General features: G+C 42.8%; 1 protein-coding gene across 1 annotated transcript in view; it reads left to right on the top strand.

Moving 5' to 3' along the window:
* Positions 1-301: 301 nt before the first annotated feature.
* The window catches only part of LOC124036432 (single-stranded DNA-binding protein 2), a 144626-nt gene continuing 125290 nt past the window's right edge, over positions 302-19637 (top strand). Inside the window, exon 1 of the mRNA XM_046351017.1 lies at positions 302-699. Coding sequence (XP_046206973.1) covers positions 644-699 — 56 coding nt within the window. The 5' untranslated portion in view covers positions 302-643. The remainder of the gene's footprint in view (positions 700-19637) is intronic.

Below are 19637 nucleotides of genomic sequence, written 5' to 3'. Positions count from 1 at the left end.
TGCACTGAGGGAGGAGAATGGAGGGAGGGAGTGTGGATGTGTGTGTGTGTGTCTGTATGTTTGTGTGTGTGTGTAGAGTGTGTATGAGAAAGAGAGCGAGAGCGAGAGCGAGAGAGAGAGAGAGAGAGAGAGAGAGTGTGCATGCTTGAGTTCTTCTCTCTGTGTGTGTGTGTGTGTGTGTGTGTGTGTGTGTGTGTGTGTGTGTGTGTGTGTGTGTGTGTGTGTGTGTGTGTGTGTGTGTGTGCGTGCGTGCGTGCGTGCGTGCGTGCGTGCGTGCGTGCGTGTGTGTGTGTGTGTGTAAGGGTGCCTGAGTTTGTGCTTCTCTGTGTGTAAATGTTCATGTGTGTGAGCCAGGGAGAGCCAGGCAGCACCTTTCCAACACACACACAGCCAAGGCAGGCAGGAGGAGAGAGAAGCAAAGAGAGAGAGAGAGTGAGAGAGGCAGAGAAAGAGATGGGGGTATTTGGAAGGGCGTGGCTAGCCAACTGTCAGTCACTGGCGGTTATCACAGAAAATGGGCGTGCTCAAATACCGGGACAGCCAATGGTAAGCGACGCTGCTTGTGTCACCATGGTGACGGGGCTGTACCCAGGGAGGTTGTGATGGGTTGACAGGTGCGTGACAATCGGAGCTCTCTGCAAGCATGTACGCCAAAGGCAAGAGTAACAACGTGCCGTCCGACAGCCAAGCCAGAGAAAAGTAAGTTTTATTCATGTGGGAGGGGGAGAGGGGGGGACCGCGGCAATGGGGAAAGTTCATGAGCGTCCGGGGCAGTCACACAAGAAGCTGCTATCGTAGAAGAGAGACATTGCAAGACTCAGAAGAGTCATGGATGGTGCTTTGCTAGGCGTATTGTCAGGCTTTAAAAGTTGACCATGTACATTTCTTGATAAATTGATTACAATAGAACATGGTGAAATAGAATATATGCATGATGCTTGCCGACGTACATGGTTTCTTAGAGGCACATCTTTTGACACCAATGCTTATCGTTCTACAGTTTGTCAGTTCAGCCTTGGCTATGCAAAAACATTATAGGTTACTGGCTGTAGAGGTAGGAGTTGTAAAGAATAGCCTACGGTTTGTCATGTTCAGTGGAGCTTTACGCACGCTTTCATGCCCACGTCGTGCATATTGTTGTCACTGGAAGTTATCTTTGCATTAGGTTGACAAGCAGGCAATACTATCGTTGTTAGTTCCATCAACCCATTGCATGCTACTTCGCAACACGCAGTATCCGACACACTGGACACAGAAGTCTGTCCAATAGCCAGCATAATGTGCAGCCGGTATCTGTAATCATTATTATTAGGCTATCATTACCATTACCAAACATTTTACTTGCATAGTGCACCCTACTGGTCAAGTTGGTTAAACAATAAGCTTTTGTACATTTTAGGAAAACATATCACTAATATGCTACTGGGTTATAATGCATGCACGTTGAAACCGTTGTGTTCTTTAGTTGAACAAATAGTTATCTCGTTGTCGCTGGTGCCCGGTGGCTTGTCTACTGTCACTAAGGCAAAAATATATATAATTTCAAAGACCTACAGTAGCCTCCGAATAATGTCTGAGGAATGTCTCCGTTGAGTGATCACAAAGACGTGTCTAAAGACAAACACATTTCCTGCGAGACAGACAGGAGAACTTGGTGAGGTCTACAGTGTTGTTGTCGCATAAGTTATGTAATATTCTGCTTCACGAAAACACCGGACACACTCTTATACCAACGCATTCATGTAGGTCTATTCTAGGCTTTCTTCTAAGTGTCCATAAACGCCATGTTGGAAATGTAGTTTAATGTGAGCCAGTTTGCTCTAGTAGGAAAATAATCCTGCATTAATTAACAGGACATTTGAATTATGTTGATTATACTTCATGGGAATTTTTGTAGGGGTTGTTACATTTGTCGTAAGTGAAAATCAAGTCTGAAATTTCAATGTGGAAATGACAAACTTCAGAAGCATTTTTAAACCTCAAATACACTATAATTGCAGGGATCTTCTCATGCAAGATGGTGATCAAATTAAGATCTTACACCTGTATATAAGGCTGTGTTTACACAGGCAGCCCAATTCTGAACTTTTTCCACTAATTGTTTTTTTCACTAATCAGATCAGCTCTGAAAATATATGATGTGATTGGTCAAAAGACCAATTAGTGGAAAAAATATGTGCAATATGTGCCTGTGTTTGCAACTGACCCCACACTTTTCCACACTTTTTTATTCTTCTGAATTGTCTTAGATATGTTTGAAGACTTTCTTAGTTTTGACGGCTTAAGCCTGTAACGACAGTGACTGAAAGCTTGAAACTGCTAATCACCAACATCTGGGCTTGTGTGCCTGCGTGTGTGTATGTGTAAGGGAGAGGTGTGTGAGAGAGATGCACATGTAGCCTATTCTACACATTATTTCATTAATTTATGTTAATGGTTTAATTTTGGGCTAATACATGATTGCCAAAAATGTGGGTAAATGAAATATATTTCGGAGGCTAGTCTATAGAACAGTAATAGTTAGCCTACAGTATATTTCGGAGGCTAGTCTATAGAACAGTAATAGTTAGCCTACAGTATATTTCGGAGGCTAGTCTATAGAACAGTAATAGTTAGCCTACAGTATATTTCGGAGGCTAGTCTATAGAACAGTAATAGTTAGCCTACAGTATATTTAGGAGGCTAGTCTATAGAACAGTAATAGTTAGCCTACAGTATATTTCGGAGGCTAGTCTATAGAACAGTAATAGTTAGCCTAGTATATTTCCTAGTCTATAGAACAGTAATAGTTAGCCTACAGTATATTTCGGAGGCTAGTCTATAGAACAGTAATAGTTAGCCTACAGTATATTTCGGAGGCTAGTCTATAGAACAGTAATAGTTAGCCTACAGTATATTTCGGAGGCTAGTCTATAGAACAGTAATAGTTAGCCTACATTATATTTCGGAGGCTAGTCTATAGAACAGTAATAGTTAGCCTACAGTATATTTCGGAGGCTAGTCTATAGAACAGTAATAGTTAGCCTACAGCTAGTCTATAGAACAGTAATAGTTAGCCTACAGTAGTCTATAGAACAGTAATAGTTAGCCTACATTATATTTCGGAGGCTAGTCTATAGAACAGTAATAGTTAGCCTACAGTATATTTCGAAGTCATAGAACAGTAATAGTTAGCCTACAGTATATTTCAGGCTAGTCTATAGAACAGTAATAGTTAGCCTACAGTATATTTCGGAGGCTAGTCTATAGAACAGTAATAGTTAGCCTACATTATATTTCGGAGGCTAGTCTATAGAACAGTAATAGTTAGCCTACAGTGCTCAGAATGTTCACACCTGCTCTGGAAGTCACCGTCGTGTTACAGGTTCTCAGGGAAAGTAGCCATCGGTTATGTTGGTCCCGGATGAAAACAGTCTGTTTCGTCTGATAAGATTAACCCACCAAAGTTCATAGCAGTAGACTATTTCTCACTTCAATACCATTCATTCATTCATTTCTGTCTGCAGTAGGATGTCCAGACACATCCGCAGAGTCCCAGGTTTCATTGAGGAATCCTGAGAGCGGTCAGCAACAACACAAAGGGATGGATGGCACTGTACCCCGTAGCTCTATCTCTGCCTTACCTTGTCATTGAGAGAGAGAGAGAGAGAGAGAGAGAGAGAGAGAGAGAGAGAGAGAGAGAGAGAGAGAGAGAGAGAGAGAGAGAGAGAGAGAGAGAGAGAGAGAGAGATTCCTCATAGGGCTTCCTCTAGATAGGCCTGGACAAGACAAAGTTGTTGATAAATTGTGTGTGTTGGTAAGCTAGTCTGAATCGTACTAGATGTATGATTGTCCATGGTTTACCTATGGTACAGTACAGCCTAGCCCTCCTGGGACCTCATTAAACTACTGTACACACACATACATGTGTTAAATATAAGGGTGAAATACGTGTTCTTGTGAAAAATGCATACAGATTTCTTACATCTTGGAAATGGTTTGTTTACCTGTTCGAACTACGAACAGAACTTAACATGGAAAGAAAGTATCATGTGAAGAAGAGATATAGGACAAGGGAGAACTGTAAAAGAGGAGAATAAAGAGGATAAGAGAGGATGAGAAGAAGAAAGGACAGAAGAGAGGGAATTGCATGTTTTGTAGCACACAGTCCTACTGATCAGTGGGGTGTCGCTGTATCTGACACACAGTTCAGTACCGTCTTCTCTTCAGTTGTTTCTCATTTTTGCTACACAGCAGGAATCAGAGGGAGAGAGAAATAGAGAGCAACAGATGCAGGAAGAGAGAGAGCGAGGGACTGGGGGAATTTACTGGCTCATTAGTTTACAGCAGGGGTGTTGAACTCATTTTCCCCCGGGGGCCGCATTCGGTCTTCAATGATGTCCGGAAGGCCGCACTGAAAATGTGTTATATTTCCTAGTCCTCTAGTCACCTTATTTAGAATTTGGTACAGTAATTATTAGAGAGCTGGACAGTCAAGAAACTGCATGAATATTGGAAAATAAATGTATCCATTAATATATACAGTTGAAGTCAGAAGTTTACATACACCTTAGCCAAATACATTTAAACTCAGTTTTTCACAATTCCTGACATTTATTCAGAGTAAAAATTCCCTGTTTTTGGTCAGTTAGGATCACCTCATTATTTCAAGAATGTGAAATGTCAGAATAATAGTAGAGAGAATGATTTATTTCTGCTTTTATTTCTTTCCTCACATTCCCAGTGTGTCAAAGTTTACATACACTCAATTAGTATTTGGTAGCATTGCCTTTAAATTGTTTAACTTGGGTCAAATGTTTCAGGTAGCCTTCCACAAGCTTCCCATAATAAGTTGGGTGAATTTTGGCCCATTCCTCCTGACAGAGCTGGTGTAACTGAATCAGGTTTGTAGGCCTCCTTGCTGGCATGCACTTTTTCAGTTTTCTATAGGATTGAGGTCAGGGCTTTGTGATGGCCACTCCAATACCGTGACTTTGTTGTCCTTAAGCCATTTTGCCACAACTTTGAAAGTATGCTTGGGGTCAATGTTCATTTGGAAGACCCATTTGCGACCAAGCTTTAACTTCCTGACTGATGTCTTGAGATGTTGCTTCAATATATCCACATAAATCTCCTGCCTCATGATGCCATCTATTATGTGAAGTGCACCAGTCCTTCCTGCAGCAAAGCACCCCTACAACATGATGCTGCCACCCATGTGCTTCATGGTTGGGATGGTGTTCTTCGGCTTGCAAGCATCCCCCTTTTCCTCCAAACATAACAATGGTCATTATTCCCAAACAGTTCTATTTTTGTTTCATCAGATCAGAGGTCATTTTTCCAAAAAGTACAATCTTTGTCCCGATGTGCAGTTGCAACACCGTAGTCTGGCTTTTTTTTATGCCGGTTTTGGAGCAGTGGCTTCTTCCTTGCTGAGCGGCCTTTCAGGTTATGTCGATATAGGGCTCGTTTTACTGTGGATATAGATACTTTTGTACCTGTTTCCTCCAGCATGTTCACAAGGTCCTTTGCTGTTGTTCTGGGATTGATTTGCACTTTTTGCACCAAAGTAGGTTCATTTCTAGGAGACAGAACGTGTTTCATTCCTGAGCGATATGATGCCTGCGTGGTTCCATGGTGTTTATACTTGCGTACTATTGTTTGTACAGATGAATGTGATACTTCAGGCGTTTGGAAATTGCTCCCGAAGAAGGAACCAGACTTGTCGAGGTCAACAAAAAAAAATCTGAGGTCTTGGCTGATTTATTTTGATTTTCCCATGATGTCAAGCAAATAGGCACTGAGTTTGAAGGTAGGCCTTGAAATACATCCACAGGTACACCTCCAATTGACTCAAATTATGTAAATTAGCCTATCAGAAGCTTATAAAGCCATGACATAGTTTTCTGGAATTTTCCAAGCTGTTTAAAGGCACATTCAACTTAGTGTATGTGAACTTCTGACCCACTGGAATTGTGATACAGTGAAATAATTTCTGTAAACAATTGTTGGAAAAATGACTTGTGTCATGCACAAAGTAGATGTCCTAACCGACTTGCCGGAACTATAGTTTGTTAACAAGAAATGTGTGGAGTGGTTGAAAAACGAGTTTCAATGACTCCAACCTAAGTGTATGTAAACTTCCAACTTCAACTGTATATATTTTTTACTCAAACCATCCGTGGGCCAGATTGGACCCCCTTCGGCCTGTGGGCCATATGTTTGACACGTCTAATTTACAGTGTTGTAGTATTGACCTACAAATGACTCCCTACAGAGACAGGGTCCTGGTGTCTAGCAGATGTAGCATGTGTATCACTGTGAAGGTGTGTGTCTAATACACCTACATGTCTCTGTGCTGTGAACCTTTGATGAATGTTGTGTTCTCACTACTGGGGTCATGCTAGATGAAGTGGGAGTAAGGTCTGGTTTTCTCCACCCCTCTCTCTCTCTTTCTCAGTCTCTCTCCCCCCCTATCTGTCTCTCTTCCCCCCCTCTATCTATGCCTGATGTAATGACAAGTGACAGCACAGCACCACTGAACTGTACAAAAACTGTTCTGAGAGGACAAACCAGGGTCAAGTGCACTTCTTAGTGCCTGTTTCAGAAAGTTTCAACATGTCTTGAAATTTTCACGTCAGTTCAGTATGAAAAAGTTTGTATTTATATTTGTATTTATTATGGATCCCCATTAGCTGCTGCCATAGCAGCAGCTACTCTTCCTGGGGTCCAACAAAATTAAGACAGTTTATACAATTTTAAAACATTACAATACATTCACAGATTTCACAACACACTGTGTGCCATCAGGCCCCGACTCCACCACTACCACATACAGTGGGGAGAACAAGTATTTGATACACTGCCGATTTTGCAGGTTTTCCTACTTACAAAGCATGTAGAGGTCTGTAATTTTTATCATAGGTACACTTCAACAGTGAGAGATGGAATCAAAAACAAAAATCCAGAAAATCACATTGTATGATTTTTAAGTAATTAATTAAGTGGATTATATTTGATAGGCTTCCATTAAAGAACACCCTCTGTGTTCTGTTAGACAAGTAACTCTTTATCCACATTATAGCAGGGGGTGTAAAGCCATAACACATACGTTTTTTCAGCAGCAGACTATGATCATTAATGTCAAAAGCTGCACTGAAGTCTATCAAGACAGCCCCCACAATAATTTGATCATCAATTTCTCTCAGACAATCATCAGTTATTTGTGTAAGTGCTGTGCTTGTTGAGTGTCCTTCCCTATAAGCATGCTGAAATTCTGTTGTCAATTTGTTTACTGTAAAATAGCATTGTATCTGGTCAAACACATTTTTTCCCAGAAGTTTAATAAGGGTTGGTAGCAGGCTGATTGGTCGGCTATTTGAGCCTGTAAGGGGGCTTTACTATTCTTGGGTAGCGGAATTACTTTAGTTTCCCTCCAGGCCTGAGGGCACACACTCTCTAGTAGGCTTAAATTGAAGATTTGGCAAATAGGAGTGGCGAAACCTATTATTATCCTCTGTAATTTTCCATCTAGATTATCAGACCCCGGTGGCTTGTCATTGTTGATAGACAACAATACTTTTTTCACCTCTTCCACACTGACTTTACGGAATTCAAATGTACAATTCTTGTCTTTCATAATTTGGTCTAATATACTTGGTTGTGTAGTGTCAGCGTTTGTTGCTGGCATGTCATCCCTAAGTTTGCTTATCTTGCCAATGAAAAAGTAATTAAAGTAGTTTGCGATATCAATGGGCTTTGTGATGACTGAGCCATCTGATTCAATGAATGAAGGAGCCGAATTGGCTTAAATAATAATAATAATAATATATGCCATTTAGCAGACGCTTTTATCCAAAGCGACTTACAGTCATGTGTGCATACATTCTACGTATGGGTGGTCCCGGGAATCGAACCCACTACCCTGGCTTAAAAAATAATAATAATAATTTAAGGTGCCACAAAGCTTTTTTACTATCATTCTTTATATAATTTATCTTTGTTTCATTGTGTAGTTTATTTGTCTTTTTATTTAGTTTAGTCACATTATTTCTTAATTTGCAGTACGTTTGTCAATCAGTTGGGCTGCTAGACTTAATTTGCCATACCTTTTACCTCATCCCTCTCAACCATACAATTTTTCAATTCCTCATCAATCCAAGGGGATTTAACAGTTTTTACAGTCATTTTTTAAATGGGTGCGTGCTTATTAGTAACTGGAATAAATAGTTTCATAAATGCGTCAAGTGCAGCGTCAGGTTGCTCCTCATTACACACCACAGACCAGCAGCGTTTGGTTGCTCCTCATTACACACCACAGACCAGCAGCGTCTGGTTGCTCCTCATTACACACCACAGACCAGCAGCGTCTGGTTGCTCCTCATTACACACCACAGACCAGCAGCGTTTGGTTGCTCCTCATTACACACCACAGACCAGCAGCGTCTGGTTGCTCCTCATTACACACCACAGACCAGCAGCGTCTGGTTGCTCCTCATTACACACCACAGACCAGCAGCGTCTGGTTGCTCCTCATTACACACCACAGACCAGCAGCATCTGGTTGCTCCTCATTACACACCACAGACCAGCAGCGTCTGGTTGCTCCTCATTACACACCACAGACCAGCAAATATTATTTACATCATCAACATATGAATCACTACAAAACTTCTTGTATGACCTCTTATACACTATATTAGGCTCAGCCTTTGGAACTTTGGTTTCCCTAGATATGGCTATTATATTGTGATCACTACATCCTATGGATTTGGATATTGCTTTAAAGCAGATATCACATACATTATCAAGCATTTCACACATATTATCCAGATACTGACTGTTAGCACTTGGTGGTCTATAGCTGCTTCCCACAATAATGGGCATTAGGTGATGCAGGTGAACCTGTAGCCATATTACTTCAACAGTTATTTAAAATTAGATTGCCTCTAAGCTTTACAGGAATGTGGTTCTGAATATAGACCGCAACACCGCCTCCTTTGGCATTTCTGTCTTTTTGGTAGATGTTATAACCATGTATTGCTACCACTGTATCATTAAAGGTATTATCTAAGTGAGTTTCAGAGATAGTCAGAATATGAATTTCATCTGTTACAAGCAAGTTATTGACTTCATGGACCTTGTTTCTTAGGCTACATATGTTAATATGGGCTATTTTTAGCACTTTTCTGGGGTGCTTGATTGTTTTTAATGCTTTACTGGGAAGCTTATCAAGGTACACTTACTCATGTTATTTACATTGGAGCTGATAGTGCAGGGTGAGCTGCATAAAGCGGCCTTCCTACTATTGCACACCGCCTCAGTGCTCACAGTGTAACTGGTTTATAGGCTCATGATTACTGCTTACAATAGCTGTAGGATAAACAGATGTATTCGGTGCAATTAGGGGTACATAAATTAAATGACTTACATTGTGTTTGCCAATGCCCCTAAGATCATGCACATTTGATGCAGCATTATGACGACTCATTGTCACAATGGTAGGGATTAACTGAGCTGGTCTTGGATCATTTACCAGTCATTGCTTCAACACAGCTTTGAAATGCGTGGACAGAGTCCAGGAGCCAAGATGATTTGGATGGACTCCGTCATTCCTGTAGAGTATCTTCTGTTTCCAGAAGGTGTCAAAGTTATAAATAAAAGTGACTCCAGCAGAGCTACAGTAGTCTTTTAGCCAGATGTGTAATACCAGCAGTCTGCTGAATCTTTTACACCCGCGGCCCAACGATGGTACTGGATCTGAAATGATTGGCTGTTTTTTTAATGCTAAAGTCAGTTCTTTCAAATCCATTTTCAAATGTTCCAAGCTAGCCCTCCTGATGTCGTTTGACCCCACATGGACTACGACAGTGTCAGCTCCAGGCATCTGTGGTAGAACAGTCGGAAGCAGCCTTGTTATGTCCTGTACTCATGCTCCTGGGTAGCACAGGGTTTTTGCCTTGGATACCGAGATATTTCTCATCATAGAGCTGCCTATGAGAACATCTGGTGTGGTTGAATGGGCCGGTCTCTCAGGCAGCCTCATGGTCTGGTGAGACTGGGAGCTCCGAGGATCTGAACCTGAGGATGAAGTCGAGGATGAAGATGCAGGTACCTCCGGATCCGATGTTGATTGGGAAGCCACCATGGACGAAGGCACCGGAACCTCTGGATCCATGGAGGCAAAGCTGTTTCTGGTCTGTGTCAGTTCCGGGCTCAACATCTCCATGGAAACCCCCGTTGCCAGAGGACGCCTTCTTCGCTTTCCATAGTGAGTGACGTATCTCTATGGCAGGTTGGTTGGGTCGAGATCAGATCCGTTCTCCAGGGAACGGGGAGGCCGTTCGGGGATGGAACCCTTTCTAACATCGGCCAGTCGGCTGTGGAGAGCCGACATGGCAGCAAAACTTCCACTAGACCAGAGCGGCGTCTGGCTACTGGGGTGGAAGAAAATGAAAAAGTAGGTGGTCGTGGGTTCCCCAGTAGCTTATGTAGGTTTGCTACTTGCTTGCTAAGAGTATCTACTTCGCTCCTGTAGTCCTCCGCAAGCAAGTAGTTGCTACATTGAAAGTCAACGCGGTCCACAATGTCCCGGAACAAAGCAGTAAACGTAGCTCCTGCAACGTTGGAAATGTTCAATAGCGACCTCCATTTGAGACCGCCGAGCCAGCAACTGCCAGGCTTTCGCGTCTCTCCCGGCTTATCTGGCAGGATTCCGGGACAGATAGCAGCGCAACAGCAACAGCAATTTAGCCCAACAGAGACGCAGGATTCAAAATAAAATACAAGTATAATAAAACACTGTCAGCTTTTAAACCAAGGTCTTTAGTTTAGGTGTCAGTATTCGACAGGTTTCAGTTTGAATATGTTTGCTCCTGTCCGGTGTCTGTCCGGTTATAAACCAAGTATTCTTCCTTTGAAAACAAAAGAATGCAATTGAAACACTCCTCCCTCGGTACACTGTTACCTTCCCTTAGTATAATTTGCCTAGGGAAGAGTTTTCCTTGGTGGAATTCAGCTGCTGTTGATCAGAGCGTCATGGCACTTGTATGATGTAGAATTATGATTGAAATGTAACTGTCCTTAAAGCCGTATCCGTGCTTGCTGGCTATCTTAATGTTGCTTGTTTAGCTTATTTTGTGCTTGACTGAGTGACTGAAGTTTCGCTTGGTGAATCAGACCGGTGCTTGTTCCATTAATCTGAAAACCTCTGCAGACTAGCGTGCAAACAAATAAAATAAATAAGCATAGCTGCAGGAAAATTGTTCTTGCATGTGCTTTAGCTCTATAACGGTCTGCTAATACAGGACTACTTTTGTTTATTAAAACTTTATTTTAATTCAGATTTTTCACGGGGTACTGCAGCACCCTCAGCACCCCTACTACCCGCTGCTATGTAAATATGTAGGCTACTCACTGTCTCTGAATCCTCACCTTGTCGCATTGTTACACACACACGCACGCGCACGCGCACGCACACACGCGCACACGCACACGCACACGCACACACACACACACACACACACACACACACACACACACACACACACACACACACACACGCAGTTTCTTACCATCTCCTGGCTTAGACACAGGCACGTGAGACACCTCCTGCTCCTGGCAGGAACCAGCCGACACAGCATCGCACCTGACTGAGGCGGAGCAGTGCATGCTGGGAGTGTTTATTCTCTCTTACAGAGCCAGTTCTTCTGGTTGCCACAGACTGCACTGAAACATCACAATATGCCACAGGAGCTGCTCAGTGTACCTGGAGGATCCTTACTGTAGGCCATACTGCACGTCAGATACTGATTTAGCTACGTAGTCTCCTGCTGGCTGCCACTTACCTGTCTCTGACAATAAGTCACAGGACAGAACTGCACTGAAACATCACCAGATGTAGGTGCTTGAAACATCAGTCTACCTATCCATGTTTTACACTGAAATCAGTTGAAAGATGCTGAGTGCTTAGTCTAAGTTGGAGAGTATATGTAAGAATTGTTTACATTTTAGTTATTCAGCAGACGCTTTTATCCAGAACGATTTACAGGAGAAACTAGGGTAAGTGCCTTGCTCAATGGCACATTTTCACCTAGTTGATTCAGGGATTCAAACCAGCAAACTTTTGGTTACTGGCCCAACACTCTTAACCACTAGGCTAGTGACAGGTGAGTGAGTTTGCACGGAAGAAAAATAAGGAAAGAGAGATGAGTGAGTGAATGACCATGAGAAAGAAAAGCGAGAAGAAAGAAAAGCATAAAGAGAAGAACGATTCTATATATATATATATATATGCCATTTAGCAGACGCTTTTATCCAAAGCGACTTACAGTCATGTGTGCATACATTCTACGTATGGGTGGTCCCGGGAATCGAACCCACTACCCTGGCGTTACAAGCGCCATGCTCTACCAACTGAGCTACAGAAGGACCACCCAGGATTCTCTGTGTGCTTGAGGTCAGATGAGGGTCAGGTGTGGGTAGCTGGTGTCCTAGAGGACCTCATGGTCTGATGCTTTCCAATGGCTGCTCATCTGACCCCAGCACTTAACACACATCTCCCACTCATAGATCGCTTACGCTGGGCAGTGACCACACCTGATTCTGCTGGCCAATGTTCAGACAGAACTCATGTAAAAACATCAGTGAAAGACCCTACAGACCCTGAGGGCTTTAGCACCAGTTAAACTCTCCTCTGCTAGGTCAGTTGAGAATATATTGTTGATAAACTGTCCATCTGGTAAGCCTGTCTTAGTTCCTGTCTGCCTAGGCTACACAACTTCCCCACGTGGTTCAACCACTCTAGTTCTAACCCCATCTGTCTGACAGGCTGGCTTGATGCATGGCAGTTCAGTTCAACACCAGTAATGATTGTAGGGCTAATAGCTTATCTGCTCTCTTGACGACAACAGAGAGAATTGTCACCTACTCAATATTGTTGTCATTCAGACTAGGCTTGGGCGGTATACTGTATCCCGGGGTAATTGGAAAAAGCCAAGGGATTGTTTTTTAAACTTTTAAAGTTAATATCTGCAGTCAACTTGTGCAATACGTTAGGAGAAAAAGCAGATTGCGTTCTTCATTTCACCTGTTGCATTATTATTTTACATTACATTACATTACATTACATTACCGTTCCCCAGAACAGTTGAGCCAGTCAGGTGTTTGTTTGTAAATAGCACAACGTGAGACAGCAGGTGTCCATAGACAATCCATAGCGTTATATATCTATCAGAGTCTGTTGTGCTGCACACCAGGTCATGCAGTTACATTCGTTACTAAATGTTTGCTGTCAGATAACTTATAATGGCTTTCTGACAGAATTCAAAGAGCTCTGGATGAGTTATCTGTACAGCTGCCATTTTTTCCCTGTGCTTCCTACTAGCATTTTTTTCTCCTCTGTTATTCTCCCATCTGTTGTTCAGAAAAGCAGCATCACAACTTTGTTCATTTGCACAATTTCTCTTATTCACTTTCGCTTGTAAATGTCCTCACTCACAGAAAATGACATTCTGTAGCTACTAGCTATGCTTGTATAACTTTGAGCTGGATTTGCCTGTCTTTGCAATTTGTTTATGATCGTTTTTGCTCGTTAGCATTTAGTTAACAGCGTCTCTGTGATTTCACTATTATTTTGTGCAACTTTTATTAGCATTCTCGTGATAGCGGCACACTATTTTTTCTTACGTTTTTAGCACCCTTTGTGTACCATGTGTAACAGAATAACTTTACGTCCGTCCCCTCGCCCATACCCGGGCGCGAACCAGGGACCCTCTGCACACATCGACAACAGTCACCCACGATCCTCGTTACCCATCGCTCCACAAAAGCCGCGGCACTTGCAGAGCAAGGGGAACTACTACTTCAAGGTCTCAGAGCAAGTGATGTAACCGATTGAAACGCTATTTAGCGTGCACCGCTAACTAAGCTAGCCGTTTCACATCCGTTACACATGCCGGTAATACCGTAAATCCCAGGACGAGAGAAGGACTGTATGACGATAAGAACATTTGGAGCCCAAGCCTAATTTAGACACACAGATATGAGGGACTATAAAAACCATGATTGTCTAAATGTTTTAATCCACCGGCCCCTCAGATTAGCGCCAATCTCGGATTACAAAATCAAAGTCAAAGAAAAACATGGCCCACAAAGCCTCTGCAAATATCAATGATGACAACATGACACTAGTAGTCTGCTGTACAGTCTCCCAAAGTCATCTTTTATCTGTAGAGAACCCTCCTTGTCTTTCGATCGTGTTACCTGCTAAAGATGTACAGCAACTATCAAAGCAGCTGCGTCTTACTGAGCTCTAACAGGGAGTGAGGCCTTGATCAACAGACAGAACAGGGAGGCAATGTTTCACTCGGCAAAGAAGACCCCATATCACATCAGGCATCCTCACGGGACATCTCGTGGTCCTCCGGACATGACACAAGCCCTTTGTCTCTATCAGATAGTATGAAAGTAGGAGGGAGAAGAAAGGATAAGAAGGCATAGGATATTCTCTCCGTTCAAAAGATGGAGAACGGATGACTGAGTTTATCACCCAGCACATCCCTCAGGACCCCGGGGGCATCCCAGAACACACCTATTTTAATTAGACACACTCTGACTCTCTCTCCTCCTTTCTGCCTCCCGAAAGTCCTCTCTTTGAATCTCTCCTCCTCTCTGCCCCCGGTAGCTCATCTCTCCTCCTCTCTGCCTCCGGTAACTCCTCTCTCAGACTCTCTCATCCTCTCTGGTATGGGCAGGAAGTTTTGTGTTGCCCACGGTGACACTAAATTCCCAGTAACTACGGTATGGAGTGCCCGCACAGCTTTTCCTGTAACCCCAGAACAGACGACAAGTAAATGCAGTGGAAAACACACATACAACAAGAGATCAGTCAGGGAAACCCACAGTTGTCTGTCGTATTTGACCTTGTTTGCTTATCTTGCTTTTATGCTTCTTAATTAGATAGCTTGTATCTTCATGTCTCTTCTATTGTGTTTCTTATTTAGCATGTCCAATTTTTGGGTGTTGTACGAGTGTCTGTCTAGTATGTTCAATGTTGCTGTGTGTGCATTATGTGCGTGTGCCCGCATAGCCCGAAAATATTGTTCTGCCGATTCTCACAAAGAAACTTCATTGGGAGGAAGGATGTTTGTTATGCTTTTGACATTTGTAACACAATTGTTGGGGGTGAAAATCGTGAAAGTGGCCATTTTAGGCTGTTTTTAGACCTGTACATGCGAGATGTAATGCCCAATGTAAGACCCAATGATCCGTGAACCATAAATGATACAGACAACACATGTCACGGATCCCTCTGGAACTTTCATTGTGCACACCTGGCCCCTATTCCCACTGATTGTATTTGTATATATGTGCCCTTTGTTCACCATGGTGCTGTCCATTATTGTTACAATGTCCGTTGGTCTGTGTGAGTACCTGTGCTGTGTGTTTTGGCTTTCGTGCCATTGTGGATTGTGCAGATGATTACGGGTCTCGTCCCGTGTGATAATCATTGTGCACATGTGTTATTTATTCAAGGTACTCCTCACTCTTTTGTTTTGGGTTTCTACCCTGTGTTTTGTTTTGTGTTTGTTTGATCTTCGTTCCCGTGCCTTTACACAGAACACCGTAATTTGGGTAAGAAATAAAAAACTCTATTACACATTCCTGCACCTGCCTCCCAGATCTTTCATACCAGCGTAGCAGCACCTTGGTGCCACTATACTCCTAATAGTTAGCTCTAAAATATGGAGTACCACTACATTCTGTAATAGCATTTTCCACATTAATTTATTCAACATTAAAACTATTAATATCCCAAAAGTACCCTTTTTTTTTCCCGACATATTGTTTTAAACAATAGGCTCTACAAGTACATCACATTTCCAGAGTGTGCTCTCTGCTACTGTTAAAGTTATGATAAATGTTATGAGCACCACCAACACTGTGAATGGGAAAATGGATTCAAACGGAAGTCCCTCTGCTGGTGATTTGATGAATATGCAGGAGGGCTGTGATTGATTAATGACCTATAATGTAAAAAAATCTTAGACATTTTCAATATGCACAAAAAGCATATTTCTCTCAAATTATGTGCACATTTTTTTTTACATCACTGTTAGTATGCATTTTCCCTTTGCCAAGATAATTCACCCACCTTACAAGTGTGGCATATCAAGAAGCTCTTTAAACAGCATGACCCTTACACAAGTGCACTTTGTGCTGGGGACAATCAATCGATCAAATGTATTTTTAATGCCCTTTTTACATCAACTGATGTCACAGAGTGCTGTACAGAAACCCAGCCTAAAACCCCAAAACAGCAAGCAATGCAGGTGTAGAAGCATGGTGGCTAGGAAAAACTCTCTAGAAAGGCCAGAACCTAGCAAGAAACCTAGAGAGGAACCAGGCTATGAGGGGTGGCCAGGCATCTTCTGGCCGGGTGGCGATTATAACAAAACATGGCCAAGATGTTCAAATGTTCATAGATGACCAGCAGGGTCAAATAATAATAAGCAGTGATTGTCAAGGGTGCAACAATAAAAGGCCAATTTAAAATTGAGTTTTGTCACACAACACAATGCCACAGATGTCTCAAGTTTTGAGGGAGAGTGCAATTGGCATACTGACTGCAGGAATGTCCACCATTTGAATGTTCATTTCTCTACCATAAGCTACCGCCAATGTTGTTTTCGAGAATTTGGCAGTACATCTAGACCATGTGTAACCACGCCAACCCAGGACCGGGGTTGGGGGACAGGGTGCTGAAAAGTATTTCTGTCTGTAATAAAGCTATTTTGTGGGCTAGTCTCTCCCAGGCACCCCTGCCCAGTCATGTGAAATCCATAGATTAGGGCCTAATTAATTCATTTCAATTGACTGATTTCCTTATAAACTTAGCCAAAAAAGAAACTTCCCTTTCTCAGGACCCTGTCTTTCAAAGATAATTTGTAAAAATTCAAATAACTTCACAGATCTTAATTGTAAAGGGTTAAAACACTGTTTCCTATGCTTGTTCAATGAACCATAAACAATTAATGAACATGTACCCGTGGAACGGTCGTTAAGACACTAACAGCTTACAGACGGTAGGCAATTAAGGTCACAGTTATGACATTTTAGGACACTAAAGAGGCCTTTATACTGACTCTGAGAAACACCAAAAGAAAGATACCCAGGGTCCCTGCTCATCATGCCTTAGGCATGTTGCAAGGAGGCATGAGGACTGCAGATGTGGCCAGGGCAATAAATTGCAATGTCCGTACTGGGAGACGTCTAAGACAGCGCTACAAGGAGACAGGACGGACAGCTGATTGTCCTCGCAGTGGCAGACCATGTGTAACAACACCTGCACAGGATCGGTACATCCAAACATCACACCTGCGGGACAGGTACAGGATGGCAACAACAGCTGCCCGAGTTACTCCAGGAACACACAATCCCTCCATCAATGCTCAGACTGTCCGCAATAGGCTGAGAGAGGCTAGACTGAGGGCTTGTAGGCCTGTTGTAAGGCAGGTCCTCACCAGACATCACCGACAACAACGTTGCCTATGGGCACAAATCCACCATCGCTGGACCAGATAGGACTGGCAAAAAGTGCTCTTCACTGATGATTTGCGGTTTTGTCTCACCAGCGGTGATGGTCGGATTTGCGTTTATCGTCGAAGGAATGAGAGTTACACCGAGGCCTGTACTCGGTGTAACGCTCTAGCGGGATCGAGGTGGAGGGTCCGTCATGGTCTGGGGCGGTGTGTCACAGCATCACCGGACTGAGCTTGTTGTCATTGCAGACAATTTCAACACTGTGCGTTACAGGGAAGACATCCTCCTCACTCATGTGGCACCCTTCCTGCAGGATCATCCTGACATGACCATCCAGCATTACAATGCCACCAGCCATACTGCTCGTTCTGTGTGTGATTTCCTGCAAGACAGGTATGTCAGGGTTCTGCCATGGCCAGCGAAGAGCCCGGATCTCAATACCATTGAGCACGTCTGGGACCTGTTGGATAGGAGGGTGAGGGTCAGGGCCATTCCCCCCAGAAATGTCCGGGAACTTGCAGGTGCCTTGGTGGAAGAGTGGGGTAACATCTCACATCAAGAACTGGCTAATCTGGTGCAGTACAGCTGGTGGCCACACCAGATACTGACTGTTACTTTTGATTTTGACCCCCTCTTTGTTCAGGGACACATTATTCCATTTCTGTTAGTCAAATGCCTGTGGAACTTGTTCAGTTTATCTCTCAGTTGTTTAATATTGTTATGTTCATACAAATATTTACACATGTTAAGTTTGATGAAAATAAACACAGTTGACAGTGAGAGGACGTTTCTTTTTTTGCTGAGTTTATGAACTGTAACTAAGTAAAATCTTTGAAATTGTTATATTTTTGTTCAGTATAAATCAAAAAGGGTACTTTAGAGATATTCATATTTTTTATGTTGAAACATTGTATTTCAGAATCTAGACATACTCCATATTTTAGAGAACACTATAAGGAGAATAATGACACCCAGATGTTGTCTGTATCATGTATGGTTCACATATCATAGGATCTTACAGGAGGCATGTATATGTCTAAAAAGGGCCTAAAATGGCCACCTTTTATTATGAATTTCTCAAAAATGGTTTGTGATACTTGAAAAAAATGTAAAATGCATCTTCAAAATCCTTCCTCCCAATACATTTTTTATATGAGTAATGCGAGAACAATCTGAGATACCAAATTTACTTTCGGCCACGCTGGCGTGGAATCACCCTATACTCTATGCTGCTGTTGTTACTGAGCTCCTGTTCTCTCTCTCTCTCTCTCTCTCTCTCTCTCTCTCTCTCTCTCTCTCTCTCTCTCTCTCTCTCTCTCTCTCTCTCTCTCTCTCTCTCTCTCTCTCTCTCTCTCTCTTCTACAGCAGTGGAGTTTGTAGGCCTGTATCCTCTGATATTTCCTCCATCATTGATATGCAAGCAGCATCGCCCAGGCGCTAGCGCAAGGTTAAGCATGTGTGACGGCCAGGCTTAGGAATTGCCTCAGTCTCACTTGCTCTCTCTCTTGCTCTCTCTCCCTCCCTCTCTATCTCCCCTCTCCATCTCTCCCTCTTCTCACTCGGTCTCTCTTATTCTCTCTCTCTCTTCCCCCTCTTTCTATCTCTCCATCTCTCTCTCTCTCGCTTATTCTCTCTGTCTCTCTCTCTCTCTCTCTCTCTCTCTCTCTCTCTCTCTCTCTCTCTCTCTCTCTCTCTCTCTCTCTCTCTCTCTCTCTCTCTCTCTTTCCTTCCTTCCTCTCTCTTGCTATTTCATTTTCATCATCTGTGTTAGAGTGTGAGGCCACAGAGTTCTTCCTTTTAATCATCCATAAATGTACCTTCCTACCCTCTCGTCTTACATTACAACATACATATTACTGCCACTGAACCTTATAAAGTCCTATATGACATTTTCTCCCCTCTGAACACAGGGCTGTCTAGGACTTAAATGGCTGGCAGAGCGTTTGGCATTTATAGAATCCCCTTAATGTTATTTCCCAATCAGAGAGAGAAGCAGGGATGACATCATAGACAGATCTCAGTTTGAGTTGGGCAACACTGGGTTTTGTTTGTGATGACTGTCTGCCTCAACTTTCAATATCACTGGTAGTACAGGAATAAGGTCATAGATGGGCATT

This window comes from Oncorhynchus gorbuscha, linkage group LG05, assembly GCF_021184085.1.
Source record: "Oncorhynchus gorbuscha isolate QuinsamMale2020 ecotype Even-year linkage group LG05, OgorEven_v1.0, whole genome shotgun sequence".
Taxonomy (NCBI): domain Eukaryota; kingdom Metazoa; phylum Chordata; class Actinopteri; order Salmoniformes; family Salmonidae; genus Oncorhynchus; species Oncorhynchus gorbuscha.
This window is presented reverse-complemented; position numbering and strand designations above follow the sequence as displayed.